The sequence below is a fragment of the Cygnus atratus genome, chromosome 26 (assembly GCF_013377495.2).
Source record: "Cygnus atratus isolate AKBS03 ecotype Queensland, Australia chromosome 26, CAtr_DNAZoo_HiC_assembly, whole genome shotgun sequence".
Taxonomy (NCBI): domain Eukaryota; kingdom Metazoa; phylum Chordata; class Aves; order Anseriformes; family Anatidae; genus Cygnus; species Cygnus atratus.
In genome coordinates this window covers 73,484-89,348 of record NC_066387.1, presented here as the reverse complement: position 1 = coordinate 89,348, position 15,865 = coordinate 73,484, and the positions used below count along the sequence as shown (strand labels likewise).

Genomic DNA, 15,865 nt, shown 5'->3' with positions numbered 1-15,865 from the left:
GTGCTGCAAGGCCAGGAGCATTTCTGTGGAACTGGGGAGGAAGCCGAAACGGAGCACAGTTTCTCTGCTGACCAGATGCTGAGGGTCGGGTGGGATGTAGTCCGGACACTCTCCAGCAAGGGCACCCATTTTTGCTGCTTCACCAGGAAGCTCTGGGCTCCTCTGGGCTGCGGTGGCTCTCTTTCCAGCAGGGTTCTCATCCCTGCTCCCTGAGGGCTACGTAGGAAATGTGGCTGCTGTGCTTTGTAGCATCCAAAAGCCTGGCTTCCATGCTCAGTGTAGCTTTGTGCCCCCACACGGCTGTCTAGTTGCTTCCCACCAGTAACCCCGAAGCACACAAGTTGCAAAGGCTGTTTGGGTGTGAGGAGGAGAGCAGTGCAGGCAGACACCGCCCTGCAGGAGCTGTGGAGGGGGAGCATGGCAAGGTGTGCGTCTACCTTGGGTGGGGGGCAAACGTGAGGGAGAAGCTGAAGGGAGTGGTGGGTGCTTTGCCCCCCTCTTGTGTGTGGCTCGCTGGGTGTCTCTTGCTGTGTGTGGGCCAGGAAGTTTCCACAGGTCCAGTAGACCATGGGGCTGACAGCTCTTGGTCTGTCTTGAGCAGCAGGTAGGAAACAAGGCAAGGTGTGGGGGAGAGGGACTCGGGGTGCAGCTGGCCCACGCACACCTGACAGCGTGTGCTAAATGTAATGTGGTATTCTTCAGAAATGAACAAATAGTTTAAATGATAATGCTCAACTAAATAGTTCAACGAGAAAAATTAAGCTCAGCTTGTGAGGCAGGCGCAGCCTCGTAAATCATTTGTTCTTTCTCCGTGCCACATGTGTGTTCACGTATGTGTGCTTGTGGGTTATATTCATGCATGTCTGGGCACGTGCATCCGTTTAGCATTTGGGATTTGAGGCACGCACAATCTGCCTCCGTTTGTGACTCTGGGGCCAGTTGGGCCTGTACAAATGCATCTTTCTTAGACTCGGGTGTCTCTGATTACTGTGCAGCCTGAGATGATGACTAGAGGACAAAAGAATTTGCACTTCCGGAGTTTGGCTGTTCAGACTAAAAGCATGTCCTCCCTGCTGTCCTGTTCCTGTGTTCCTTCCTCAAATGGAAGAGGTAACATTTGACCATCCTTTCTGTGTATTGAGGCTCTGTGGAGCACTGAGCTCTTTGTCCAAGTCTTGCATGCCACAGAGATGCTTCAAGGCCTCGTGACCTATGGTATCGAGTTAAAGCAGCTGTGGACTCCCTTTACATATGTAGGCTCACATCTCTGCTTGAGAGGCCTTTGATATTTTGGTTCACCTTTAGTGGCAAAATGGGACTTAGAAGGATTAAAGCTGTGGTGGTGTCCTGTTTGTGGTAGCCTCTGCGTGTTCCAGTCCCTGCAAGGAGGACCATGCCTGTCTCTCCTGCCTTTGGAAGCCTTCTCATTTCAGATAGCAGCAGTGAATCCTGCTGCTCTCCTCCAGCCTCAGCATCTGGACAAATTTCTTGTTTTCTCCTCTCTACCCACATCTTTCAGGGCAGATGAAGACCAGCCCAGAGACCAGACCTCAGTTCAGTGACTGGTTCTCAGCCCCTGGAGCTTGCAAGGTCTCTGGAAATGTGCCTCCCTCAACTGAGGTCTTGGTCTGATGCAGGCAGCGGGTGAGTCTTCCTGCACCCTGCCAAGGTGCTGTGTCAAGTAGTCAAGAGAGGGGCTGTGGCCGCAGCCCAGGGGTGCGGATCAGCCTGTGGGGTGTGGGTCAGTCCGTGTGCTTGCTCTCTCCCTAGGCTGCTGCGCTGCCTTGGGTCACCACAGTCAGACACTGCTCCCAGGCTGGCACTGGTGCAAACCCGTGCTTCAGCAGCCTCTGTTGCCTTGAAGCCGTTGTGGCGGGGCCCTGCTGTGGGCCTGTGACCCCACAGGGCCAGCCCTGGGCACCAGGCAGGGGGCAGCCCCGCCGCCTGCCCCTGGCGGTGCAGCGAAGGGGAGGGAAGGGGTGGACAGATGGGTGGAAGGGCCCCCTCCCCAGAGATCATACCGAAATGTCTCTTTTCTGCAAAGCAGAGGGAATGCCCCAAGAGCTGGTTTCCAAGGCAACCACAAATGTCAGGCTCCATGTGGTGAATAACCGTCGCTATGACAACAGCTCTTTTACCCAAGGTGCAGGAATTGTAGTGATGGCCCTTTTGGGGGAGGGGATGGGCGAGCTGTCCCCAGGTACCAAGCCCCCCATCTCCCCCACCCCAGTACTTTCCGCCTCCTTGCCCCAGGTTGGCAGCCCTGGGTGCCCCTGTGCTCTTGTGGGGGTGGTGTGTTCTTGATTCAGCAGCACCCCTTGCTCCCTCCCTCCCTCTCTCCCTCCTTTCCTCCCCCCAGATGGATTTGCTTCACACAGGAGATGTGATCTGAGTCTGCCCCTCCATCTCCCTCCCCATCTGTTTAGCTTAATCCTGGTTTTGCTTTCTGGGTAGAGACAAAGCTATTTCTCAGAGCTGCGGGAGCGGTGGGGAGGGAGATGGCCAGCCGCTCCTCTTGGCTCTGCACCGAGCCCTCACGGAGCACACATCTGGGCCGCCGGCCCTCTCCCACCCAGCCTGCTGCCAAAACACCCCGGCCAAGGCTTGTGCAGGCTTATAACCAAAGGATGTGAGCAGCTGTTAGAGCCACTGCATCTCAGCGACAAAATCTGGGGGTTTCTGCAGCAAGGTCTCACCACCTCCTGAAACCTGCCTCACATCCTGTTCAGCTCACAGGCTGAAAGAGGCAGAGCCCAGAGGCCAGTGAGTGCCAGAGCTGCACAGGCTGGGGCCACCTGGCAGCACAGCATGATGTCGTGAGCTCTGCAGATCTGTGCAGTTGATCCCGAGCAGGAAGGGTACCCTCAGCCTCTCCTTCATCCCTGGCTGACACAGCACATCCTGGGAGATGGGGCTGAAGTCAGCGCTGCTCTCTGCCAGGGTGCAGCGTGGTGGCAGCTTGGCCTTTCTTTTGTGTGCTGCCAGGCAGCCCCTGCAGCCCCATATCGCTCCGTGGGGCAGGGGCAGGGTAACTCGGGGTTGATCCCAGCTTGGGCTCCTCATCCTGCGTGAGATCCACCAGTCAGGGGAAGCCAGCACGGCAGCCCATTACCTGCTGGCTGGCATCTGTCCTGTAAGCTGCTGAGTTACCTGACAGGTTGCCTCCAGCTGCTGTGGATATAGTCTCTACCTCAGTTTTCTGGCCGGTCTGGCTCAGCCACCACCCGGAGCCTCACAGTAGTGCACTTTTTGCATGCCGGCTTCTAATCACATTTCAGTTTGTTACTTATGGCTTGATTTCATTTTCTGTTTTGTTGTTGCTGTTTTTCCAGAGGGTGTTTCCTAAGAGAGAGGGCAGAGTATTGCTGGACCTGCAACTTCTGTGCAGGTCTAGCCTGCAATATTCCTGATTATTTTGGTGTTCTGAATGTCGCTGGTTCAAGTCACTGTCAGCCTTTGTGAATGATGCTGATAGAGACATGGCATGAGATGGGCTGTGAATGTGGAAATCTGCCTTGTACACCATTCCTTGGAGGACTTTCTGGCTCAGATAGATCCTGCTAGCCTGGGGAAGAGGCTACAGTTTGTCTCTTCCCTTTCTGGGAAGAGACAGTACCATACCATCTAGCAGACGAGTTTTGCCCTGCTTTGCACTTCAGCCAGTTAAAGCTGTGAGTTACTTAATCCAGCTGCTCCTGGGTAGAAGCGTCCGTCTGTTTTACCTGGAGAGGGCTCATATCTTGGGGCTTGCTCTGGCTCATTGCTTATGGCTGGATTATTGCCGATGACACTAATGGGTGCAAGAGAGGTAAGCGGCTGTTCTCCACAACCAGGTGTAAGGATTTTTTGTCACTTTCAACCATAACATTCCCTCTATGGTCAGGAGACACAGCTGGAGAGCAGCACTGCCTTTCTTTAGAGCCAGCCTGGGGCATGGAGCATGCTCTGACTGCAGGAGGGCTGGGGAGGGGGAAAAATAGCATGCCAACTTGCTGTTCAGAGGCATTATTTGTTCCTTCCTGCTAAGAAAGTGAGTGGCTCCATTAGGTGAGGTGACCATGCCTGCACTGAGTCAGAGCAGGCATCGCAAGAGCTTCCAGGCACAGTCTGACCTTAGGCCACCCTAACCACCGTGCAGGCTCCAGTCTCATGATGATGACCTGCTTCATTGGAGTCCTTTCTTTGCCATTAGCTGTGTCTGGAGGAAGTGGAGATTTGTGCATGGTGGACATCTCCAGGAGAGCTGTTCCTTGCAGGCCATCAGCTGAGCAGGGCGAGTGCCTGGTTTCCTTGTGAGATATCTGAAATCTACCTGGTCCATTCTCCAAGGGTTCTGGTTGTCATCACAATGCCGTTGTTCCCTTCAGATACTCTCCTATCCCACACAGCAGGCAGAAAGGGGAACCCTGGTACCAGTGTCATCAGCACCATGTGCCGGGCAGATGGGCCAAACTCTAACCCTCTGCATTTCTTTTTCATTGCAGATGGCACGCCCGATTCAGGTGAAACCCGCAGACAGCGAGAGCCGTGGAGGTAGTTGTCATCTCTCCTTGTTTCTCCTTTGGTGGCTTTGTGGTTGTGAGGGGGATCAAGCAGAGAGACAGAGTCCTGACCTGGCCTTCCCCTTCAGCATTCTGTGTGAATGGATGTTTGTATGTGGCAGGGATTTGGGGGGGTGGGTGGGAGGGAGAGGCGAGGAATAGGCTTTGATGGGGACTTTTCAGTTTGGCTCAGCAGGCAGCTGAGAGCACCCCAAGCTGTAAGGGCCGTAGCATGGCTGACCACTCCGTTCTCTTCCCAGTCCTTGGGAGGTACTGTTGGCCTGGCACTGTCTGGCGCAGGGGGTTGCTGAAGCAGGCATGCACATTTGTGTGTGGCATGGGGTCCTCAAAGGTGTAAGCAATTGGGAAGAGATTTCCTATTATTTCCTTTCTTCCTTTTATTGGGTTTCAGCCCAGAAAAAGCCAGATCAGTGCAGCAGCACTGGCTGTTTAACTTGTTCAGCTTTGGTGCTCCATGGCTGATTCTCCTATCTGCAGCTCACCCCTCTGCCTCCCCCATCACTGTTGGACTTTCTCAGCCTCTCCACTCTCAGTACTGCAGCAGCCCCCATCACACTGCCATGGTCCAAATGCTGTTGCAAAAAATAGCATGTGGAAATGTCTCTGAAGGAAAAGGATCCTGAGTTTAAGCCTGAGATGGAGGTGCTGGCAGCCTGCAGGGGGCCAGCTTGTTTAGAGCAGCATATACTGAATAGTGCAGAGCTGGAAGACTGAGAACTGGAGAATCTTTCTTAAATTAACGGGGAGCTTACAGCAGCTCAGATGCCTCCTTCAGGTGGAGTTTGCAACTCCAGCTCTTTTCAAATACATGAACTTATTTTGCTGCTTTTCCTTGTCTTACTGGTACATTTCTTTTCCCCTTCTTTCATTCCTGCATCTGCCTCTCCATTCCTTGTGCTGTTGGCGCTGCCTCTGAAAGCAGTTTCTTGGTGGGAAGAATGTTTCTGAGACTATTTGTTCCTGTAGGGCAGCATATCCTGCATGCTGTGTTTAGATTTGGAATACCTTTGTTTTGGATTTTCAGGTGTCATTTCCAAGCAGCTTGTAGTGACTTTTGTTTATTGCACCAGCAGAAACATGAGATATATTTTGTAATATTTTATACGAACGTGTGTATTTACGTCTGTGTGATCCTCCTTTAAAAAAAAATGTTTACCCGTTTAAGTCAGATCATTTTTTCCAAATAGTATCTGTGGGTTTTCATACTTACTTGAGGGATTAGACATCTGACTTCTACTGAAATCTGGCTGTTTTTATTCCTTTTGTCTATGCTGAAAATCCCGGCCATTGCACCTATGGACACGTTTCTTTTGAAAAGAGCCATGGCTTCACTTTTATACACAGCTCTGCTTAGTGTCACAAAACGTGTTGGAACTTAACATCTCTGATGCCTTTCTCCTTTGTGAAATAGAGCTGAAACAGGTCAATAGGTTCAAAAGTTGTTAGTAAGGGTTGCAGACACACACACAGAGCACTGCTGCACATTTCTCTGAGCATTTTCAGACAGGAAATGTTTCCATGACAGCGACGTGGGCAAGACCCCTTAGATAAAATCTGCTTCCTCTGAGAGGAACTGCTTAGTGCTGTGCCTGGGCTTCCTTGCTTACACGGCTTTCGGATGCCGAAGAGCCACATGCCTGCTCAGGCATGCTGTGGTGCCCCGGGGAGCCAGCATGCAGTGAGCTCTTCCCCCCAGGCTGCCCACGGAGCCCCGCTGCAGCACAGCAGCGCAGCACAGCAGGCAGAGGAACTGACTGTGATTGTTGACACTTTCCAGTCCAGCCTAACATAATTAATGCCCTGCCCTGTAGTCTGGCACCTTCCTGCAGATTCCCCAGCCCATCATCCTGTCCCTGCTCTGGCCTTCCCTCCCAAGGGCAGCCCCTGCATGGATCTGCTGCAGGGTTGGGATGGGGATGCTGGGGCTTGGTGCATGTGTGAAGTCCAGCAACCTCCTCTGGATAGGGCTGTGCACCTGTCTGTGTCTGTAGAAGCACTAAGTATATAACAGTAACGGATCCAGTAATAATGATTAACAAGTGTTCCATTCTGTTCCTTGCAGCTTGTATCCTATTATTCTACAAGTAGCTCAGTCAGCATCCTTTGATCGGTTCTCTAGTGAAAGGCCACTGTGCAGCATGAGTAAGATGATCTTAGTCTGCCAATTATTTTTTGCTTTCCCTACAGCAAGATGAGCTTTATTTCTAAGGAGGGGAAAAAAAAAACTTTAGTGACTTTTTAATTAATTTTTATTATTATATTATTAGCAACATTCACCCCAAAGTATTTCAGATGCTGCCTAATCTAGCAGAGCTGGGCAAAAAGTATACATTAACTTTAAAAAATGTTTCTATTTCACCATGCCAAAAAGAAAGATTTCTTTTCCCCTTCCCACAGAATTGGTGCAAAAGTGGCAATTTTTTTGTCTTTCAAGGAAAAGGCAACAAAGAAGAAATTACCATTTTTTTCAGCACCACTTGCTTCTCATTCAAAAAGGCTTTCTTCCTGTTTTCATCCTGCTGAGGTGTTTCATGGTAGGAGAAAAAATGGTCTTTTTTGACCAAACTCTCCCTTTGCTCCTCCTCTGCCTAGGGATCGCTGTTTTCCCAAGTGGGAATCTCAGAAACAGCCGTTCTTACTGAAGTGTTGGAAAGTCTGTCTGTCTTTACTGTCAGTTGAGAGGCAGCAGTCTCCATTTTCCCAAGTCTTCATTTCTGTCCCCATTCCCAGTAACTTCCACGCCATGTCTGCCCCAGTGCTGGGACGCAGCTAGTGATGGGGATTTGCCAGGGAACCGTGGGCCTGTCTCTGGGAGACTTTTGTGCTGAGGCCTCTGCATCCTACAGCCTAGAGAAAGGCAGATGGGCAGCTCCTGTGCTGCATCCATTGCCACTGCCAGCCTGTTGACAGGGCTGGTAATTAGCTGGGCTAATGCTATGTGTGGAAATGAGACAGCTGGGCCCTGGAATGCCCTGCTGTGCTCTGAACACACGTCTTACCTCTGCAGAGCTGCTACCTTTAGCATAGCTTTTCACCATCAAACCCCATTGTACTTTGGCTTCTGAAATGCTTGGACTTTGCATTCCTGCTCAGCTTTCTCTTCACATTTCGTCAAGAAACTTGGCTGAGCCTAACCAATTCAGCCTTGAGCTTCGCCATATAATGCCCATGAAGTCAGAAGATAAGAGGAGCTAATTCCTTATCCCTTCTTTCTGCTCCTTTGCTTCATAATATTTATATTGCGGATACTCCTTTTCCTCTGGAAATGCCTGTACAGGAGCGCATGTTTATAAGCAGAGGATTTTGTTAGGGAAGCAGCAGGGACTAGGAAAATGCATGACTCTTCAGCAGGTCATAATATGCAATCGTACTGGTGAAGCTCTGCTGCTGGAGCCACCCATGACTCAGCTAGGTTGTGGCCTATTAAAGCTGGTATTCTTTCAAGTGAAATCCTAGTCAGATGCAGCCAAAGTACTGAAATTTGCTTTACCAGAGAAGCTGAGAGTCATTGTGATGCCTCAGATTGTTCTTGCAGGCAGTGCATGATGGATGACGTCCCCAAACTGCTGACCCTCTTGGCACTGAACCTTTTAGGGACAGAAAAACAGCAGTCTCCAGGTTAGAAGGATAAAGGGAAAGATGGTAGCCAAGGTGCTGTTTCTTGCTAGCTTTCTCACAGCTGGAGTGCGCCATTGCCTTAGCAAATTTCATCCCAGAGGGCGCACACATCTTGCACGTGACAGAAATCTCGCTTCCTTCACTCACCACAAAAATGCATCCGCTTCTGGAATCACAGCAGTTGTTGTTTGCCAGCCGTGCTGTGGTAGGCTGGAGGAGATGAGTAGCAGAGCAAAAAAAAACTGCTTGGGTGAACACAGGGAGACAGGACAGGGAGGCATGCTTTTGGTAAATTCAGTGGGCTCTGAAATCTCTAAGCTTATGGAAAGCGCCACAATCTGTAATGACTGCAAGTGTCAGGGCATCAACTCTTCTTCCCAGCAATGGAGCGGAGCCCAGCTTTGGCTCCTGGATTGCTTCTTAGAGGCTGCATATCCAATAGCGCTTGTGTCTGGGAAACCATGCAAACAGATGGGGGGCTTACAGGGAAAAGCAGCCCTTTGGAGTCTGAACACCTGCCTCCCTCCAGCCCATGTGCCTTGCTTCCTTCCAGTTTCATTGCAGGGCTCAGAAAACAGTGGCTCCTGCAGGATCCACGACAAACTGGAGTTCTCCGTGTGGTGGAAGCAGCATCAAGACAGCACTCTACATTTGTCCAAATCAGATTGCTATTTCCAAAGGTTTCCGTTGTGATGCCCCTCTTGTCAGAGAGGTGGCTGAGCAAGTTTGCAGATTTGGAAAGAGCCATTCCCTGTAACTGTAGCCCCATGCTGGCAGGAGGTAAAAGAAAGACTTGGGCAGGGCAGGGCAGAACTACTTGGACAAGGGAATGGCTGTATGCATCAATGAAGCTCTGCTCTGCATTACCCTTGAAAGGAACTTCCTTTATCCTCTCCAGGGGCTCACACCTCTCAAATTAAGCACCCTGAATTAAGTACATGACGTTGGAGCACCATCATTTGTCTCCCGGTCTAAGGGATGCTATTCCTTGTGCCGAAGCGGCAGTTGTGGCCAAGCCCTGGAAAGGTTGTTATGGGGATATCTGGATACTCAGTGTTACTACACCCTGCAGAAGGAATTTGCTAGGAGAAAGATGCCGCCTGCATGAATTCAGAGGAGGACCTGTCGTTCTGGTGCAGGCTTTGTCAACTCCTTCCTCCTTTCTCTTCTGCCTCTGATGTGAACCCTAGAGGGCCAAGAAGAGATGGAGTAAGGGGGCAGAGGAGCTTGTCTGAGCTTCTTGTGAGACCTGGAGCACTCCGCTGCACTGAGTTGATCGGACAGCTAGCCCAAGCCCATTAGCACTGCATTAGTACAGAAAGCTCGCTGCATACCAGAGGAGATTTGCTGCGAGACCCATCCCATCCACAACCAACTGCTTGAGTGGGCTGCCTCCCTTTCCCCGGTCCTTGCTGCTGACAGCTGCTGGCCAGATGGCACAAATCCGCTGGGTTTAAACAGGAGCAGTGGCCAGTGCTTGCGTACCCTCCCTTTTGTGGCTGAAGCATTCAGCCTTAACCCCTCGGCTGTTCCCATGGTATCATCATCCCGACCTGCTCTGCACTCGCCTGCCTCCTGCTGCTGCCTGCCTGCGCTGAGCACGTTTCCATGGGAACTCAACAGCCAGGGATCAGAGACAATTTTCCTGCTTGCTGGACAGCATGGGAAATTGCCAATCAGAAGGTGAAAAACAAGATCTGGAGAGAAATGGAGGACAAATTACAGGAGGAGGGTGTGCTGTTGTTACAAGTTGGGGAGTGAAGTTCTTGCAGTGCTGCCAGAGTCCCTGCTGGGGAGCCAGTGACCACTGTTGTCGCTTGAGGATGACAGCTGATTTGGGATCTACAGCATTGAGAGTGATGACAGCAAACATCCGCCGAAAGAGCTTACAGGGTTTCACCCTAGTTGCAGAGATGAGGCAGCTTGGTCATTGGTAGGGGAATGGCCCTGCTTGGAAGCTGCCCAGAGCAAGAGGGCACTGGAAGGGTGGTTGGGTTCCAACACATCGATGAGAGTCAGCAGCAGAGGAGCCCATTAGCAGGTCCCCAGTCGCTACTTCCTAGGGGCACAAGTCTGGATTCTTTCCCCACATGCAATCTTAGGAACTAGGCTGTATGAAATGAAAATAACCGTGAAGAAAAGCCTTCTCTTACATTGTCAGTGATTCCACCCCACTTCTAGTATTGCCATTCCGAGCATTCAGAAGAGATTCAAAACCAACAGGTGTGTTTCTTTTTTTTTTTTTTTAATCATGGTTTTAAGCTGTTCTGCATAGGCAGAAAAGCTGGTATTTTTTTTCTTCCAAAATCAAAAAAGAAAAGCTGAAATACCCAAATAAAAACAGGACTTCCAAAACATTCTGTCAGCAAGCTCTATCAAACAACAGAAGACCTGCAGCAAAGCTGCAGGGACTGAGACCAGCTTATGCTATTTCAGTGGATCTTTCTCAAAGTACAGGGTAAAGCAAAATGCTTTTGATGTGACGGAAACAGTATGAGGATGAAACCACAAGAATTGTCCTGGAAATTTCAAGGCCCTCTGAAGGAGAAAACAGATAGCAGTTCATGGTTTAATGTTGTCTGGATTACAAGTTGATGAGGTTCCTTTTTGTTCAGTGCCTCCCTTGCAAAGCTGTGGCCTCTTGCATCCATTAGACTGCTGCTTGGTGGAGTGTTAAGCTTTGCGTGACTGTGGTAACTGTCAGGTGTTTGCACCAAATTAGTCATCAGCCAAAACTAGAACCATTTATCTGACCCTTGGGTGGGGGCAGATGCTGTCGTATTGCTAATGCAGCTGTACGGCACCTGGTCTATTAGCTCCTGTGCCTGGGCATTGCCAGAGCACTAAATTTTGGATGGACTCGATCAACTGAACTAGTGCCTCCAAAATGCAGCCACTGCTATGCAGGTGCAGGGAGGAATGTAGAAAGAATAGGAAGAAAAATGGAAGGTGAAGAAATTCCCACATGTTTAGTTATTCAGGGAATTAAGAAAATGGGAAGCTGGGTAATTTGGCCTTTTAACAATACACAAGACCATATATTTCAGCCACTTCCAGTGATATAAATCAGGAGTATGTGTTTGGGACTGTGTAAGAGCCTTGGACTCAGCCCTTTATCCACAGTGGATCAAAGTGGCACCTGTGTTGCATGTATATCTAGTGCCCAGAGGAGTACTGTGCCTGCATGAGCTTGTGCTTGCGTTCAACAGGATGGTGCAGCCATAAAAGTTGTTTGCTGTGCTGTCTGCATGGTGGAAGAATGCATCTGTCTGCACGTCCCTTCCGCTTGCTGAGGAGGTTTCTCTATGAGTGTACTTGCTGGGTGTGGGTCCGTGTGCAGGCGTGTTCCTGCCCCATGCATGAGCCTCCCATTCCCATGTGCTTGTCTGTGAATGTTGTGCATATGCATGTGCTTTTCTGCAAGGAAGCAATGACACGCAGACACTTCTTGCACGTCTTCACAAGTGTGTGGTGTAGAAGGGGAGCAGGAAGGCAGCGTGCTCATGCACCTGGGAGGGAGTCATTCTCTGAGCTGGGGCTTTCCCTGCAGTGTGACGTTCAGCCATACGCACACAGCACCACCCCTGCAGCCCGCTCTGTTGTTGTAGCTTCAAGACCTGTTGTTTTTGAGGTCATTGCACTCAAACAGATAACAGCTTCCTTGCTATTTTCCCTGACATGCGTCACATTACATTGGTTTTGTTTGAAGCCAGCCCCTCCGATCCTGTCGCTAACAATAAGGAATCCTCTCTCACTGCTCCTCCCAAGCCGCATCCTGACATGTTCACTCCTGTGGGTCATGTCTCCCTATGCATGTTTGAAGCAGTGGGGGAATGTTAACTCTTAAGTTGACACAACCATCGCACAAAAGTAGAAATAAGGCTGACAGTGGGGCTGGATTTTAATGCTGTGCTATTTTAATAGCTGTTCCCAGCAATCTGTGGAGGATGTTTTCCCAACCGCTGGTGTGTTTGTGCCTGAATGAATGGCATCAGGCTGTGTGATGGGCCCCTGTGTGGACTGATGGATGGGGGAAGAAAGCCCTGAATGCCACCTCCACATTTGCCAATCCCAACGAAATCATAATCATCACTGCTCCCTTCTGATGGAGGAACCCAGAAAGACCCTGCGCACAAGTCTTGGATGTGTTGGCCAGCCTCTCCCCTGGCTCCCCAGTGTGATCTGGGTACAAAATGCCTTTGGGGGGGGGGAGGGAAACATGGAGCTGTTTGTTGACTCTCACCTGACTGTCTTGCATTCGGCTGATCCTGGTTTGAGACAAATGGGGACTCGTTTATTCCAAGTCTTAGAGGACAGCTGGGGAGACACACTGGTTAGACTGGGGCTGGGAAGAGCAAATTGAAGTGAAGATGCTTAGGTACATAGCAGCTGTGGAAGTGGTGATCTTGGATAGAGGGAAACAGAAGCCAAGGGTCCTGTATTTATTCACCCTGCCTGGGATGGTCTGCTGTATTTCCTGAGGGTACCTTCTTGAACTTCAGATATTGTATAATAAGGGTATAATTGCCCAGGCAGCTTTTCTTATTACCATTTGCACTGGATCATCCAAAGGAAAGGGCTAATGAGCAGGAAATTATTACTCTTTTGCTTTCATTCAGGGAGGGGAGGACAGGGGAAGCCACAGAAACCTTTGCATGTGTGAGGAGCTCAGGAAGATCCAGCAGACTTAGCCTGAGATGCATTTCAGTCAACACTAAAACATTTCCATCCCAGGCATGTTTTCAACACGAGGCTGCTTTGTGCTTTAGTGTCCCTATCCTCCTGCTTTGGACTGTGTGCCTCATAGAAGGTTGATGTTTCTGTGTTTGCCCCTAGGGGACAGGAAGCTCTTTGTGGGCATGTTAAATAAGCAGCAGTCTGAGGATGACGTGCTCCGGCTCTTTGAACCGTTTGGGGTCATTGATGAATGTACAGTGCTGCGTGGACCTGATGGTAACAGCAAAGGTGTGAACCCCTCGGTGTCGTACCCTTCCTCCCTGCTCTTCAGGTAGTGCTCACCTGCCTCACAAATAGTGCCTCCTTTCCACTGGGGCACTTCTTCCCTCACTACATCTTTATGGGAAACCTGTAATCCAGCCAGGCACAGGGAGTAAGGCAGGAAGAGCTGTCTGCTGCAAGGAAAGACTGGGGAAGATGGACAGAGACCTAGATGAAAGGAGGGGAAGCAGAGAGCAGTGAGTAGCTGAGTTACCAGAATTGCTAGTGAGCCCGTTGGCTCAGTCTGGGTCTGCAGTTTGAAATGTTTGTACCCACAACAGGGGGTGCATAGAGAGTTTGGGGAAGAGGTAATCGGGCAGAGGTGGAGATGGTGGCATCATCTATAGGGTGCATCATTGAAACAACAATTTGAAACCCTTCCTGTTTTTTTCAGGATAGAGTACTTGGGACGAGTCATCCTTTTTGTTCCCCACTTTCTCAGGGTGGCTTTCCTTTGCCCTGCCTGAGACTCGGATACTGTCTCTTGTGTGGCTATGCAGAGGGCACTGTCACAGCAGTCCCATCACTGCGTCTCCTGTGCTCTTTCTGTCCCTTTCCAGGCTGTGCTTTTGTAAAGTTCTCATCTCATACAGAGGCTCAGGCAGCAATCCACGCACTCCATGGCAGCCAGACAATGCCCGTGAGTATGAGGCCAGGGTACCTACCCTCTTCCTAATTCTCTTTCCCATCGCCCTGTTGCAGGGAACTCCCTTTGTCCACAACTATGACAGGTTCAACTGCAGTTTGCAGCTCATACGGTTGTGGGGGCTGGGTGCATGTGTGCACATCTGTGCTCTTGTCTTTGGGAACCATCCTGTCTCCTGGGCTGGTGTGTGTGTCTGTGTTTGCCCAGACTGGTGGCGACAATACTTTTATCTGTAAAGGCTAAATAAAAGAGAGCCAAGGACCAAGCCATGAATCTGTCTTGGAAACAGCTACCCAGAGTAGTTCAGATCAGAGCAAGGTGCAAGCTAGCGCTTCAGCAGTGTGAAGTCAGGACTCCAGTGCTGAGCACACTCCCTGGCCTTCTCCCATGTCGGTGTCGGAGCAGGCCTCCGGGGCAGGCTGGGGGTAGGTGGGAATGCCTTGTGCATAGTGTGGGATTGTGTAACCACAGCTGTGCCCTCTCATGCAAGCGGAGCTGCAGTTGTCTCTCACAATTCAGGTTGGATATCAGAAAAAGGTTCTTCACTGAGAGGGCGGTTGGGCACTGGAACAGGCTCCCCAGGGCAGTGGTCACAGCACCAAGCCTGCCGGGGGTCAAGAAGCGTTTTGGATAACGCTCTCAGACACGTGGTCTGATTTTTGGGTGGTCCCCTGCAGACCCAGGAGTTGGACTCGATTATCCTTGTGGGTGTCTTCCAACTCAGGACATTCTATGATCCTATGAATCTCTAACCTGGATTGGAGCAACGTGTGGACAGAACAGTGCATTGCTGCAGCAGGGCTATTTTCAGCTGCTGGGAACTGCTCTACCTATCCAACCAAGCTCACAGTAGTGAAGGCAGCCAGGGGTGGCTGCACCCACTTGTGCAGCTGTGCAAAGCTGTGTGTGAGGGGAAGGGTGGGACAGGGAAGGTTGCATGGATGGATGGATGGGGAGGGGTATGGCCCATGTTCCAGGCAGCTCCTGAGCACTTTCACTCCAATATTTGCTCTTCTGCTTCTCTTCCCACTCCTCTCTGCTGCCTGCTATGCCCCATCCCACTTTGCTGACTCTGGCTGTCCCCCGGCCTCCTCTCCCCCTGCCTCCTCTCTCTGTCTCTCTCTGTGCCTAGGGCGCCTCCTCCAGTCTAGTGGTGAAGTTTGCTGACACAGATAAGGAGAGGACCCTCCGTCGTATGCAGCAAATGGTGGGGCAGCTGGGGATATTCACTCCATCTCTCACCTTGCCGTTCAGCCCATACAGCGCCTATGCGCAGGCTGTGAGTATCATGCGTGTGTGTGGGGGGGAAGGCTGCCCTCTTGGCTGTGGGGCAACACCATACCTGGGCTGGGAGACCACAGACAGATCTCTAGAACAAATGTGTGAAAGCTTCCCGGCACCGAGAGTCGTTCCTGGCTTCAGTTTCTCAGTCAGCAGCACAGCCTGGAAGGGGTGACAGGAGAGATGTGGAACCTTCTTAAAATGAGGCTGTATTTCTCTGATGTGGTGTAGACTGGCGGAGGTGTCTGGGAACAGGTCGAGCCTGATCCAGTGTCCTTCTGTCTTGTTTTGTGGACAGCTCAGAGGCATGATTCCTGGGTGGTCTCTGCCGGACAGGGCAGCCTGCCAACTTGTGAACTCTTCAGGGTCCATGGCACAAATGTGTCTCACTTTCACTTTTGAAGAACTGTGAGAGCCCTGGGCGCAACCTCAAGTGTTTCCTTCTCTGCTGAAATTCTCAGGAGGGCCCTAATCTTCCCCTAGTGCTGTGCTTGGCTCCCAGGATTTTCTCTCTCAGCTAGCATGACTGTGGTGTTTGCACGATGCTGGAGAGGGAGTGGTGGTGAGCAGAGGGTCAGAGGTGTTGCGGCTGTCTGACTTCTTCTCTGGCAAGACTGGCTTTTCGTTGAATCTCAGTGAGGGAACCTCATTGCCTTGCGGTGAGGGTAGGGATTTCCACTGATGTTTGAGGTAGGTCCCAAAGTCAACAAGTCCGTGATCAGCTGTGGTGGAGCATCTTGGTGACCATCAATTTAAAGTC

General features: G+C 50.8%; 1 protein-coding gene across 9 annotated transcripts in view; it reads left to right on the top strand.

Annotated features, from left to right (window-relative positions):
• The window catches only part of CELF5 (CUGBP Elav-like family member 5), a 40,683-nt gene that overhangs the window by 14,253 nt on the left and 10,565 nt on the right, over positions 1-15,865 (top strand). For 5 of the 9 annotated variants that reach the window (XR_004782159.2, XM_035570000.2, XM_035569996.2 and 2 more), the window contains exons 3-6: positions 4,485-4,536; positions 13,017-13,145; positions 13,739-13,818; positions 14,957-15,103. Coding sequence is in view for 8 of the 9 variants with exons in the window: in XM_035570000.2 (XP_035425893.1) it covers positions 4,485-4,536; positions 13,017-13,145; positions 13,739-13,818; positions 14,957-15,103 (408 nt within the window). In the remaining variant the exon portion in view is untranslated. The remainder of the gene's footprint in view (positions 1-4,484; positions 4,537-13,016; positions 13,146-13,738; positions 13,819-14,956; positions 15,104-15,865) is intronic. The other 4 variants (XM_035570001.2, XM_035569998.2, XM_035569999.2 and 1 more) reach the window with 2 other exon arrangements.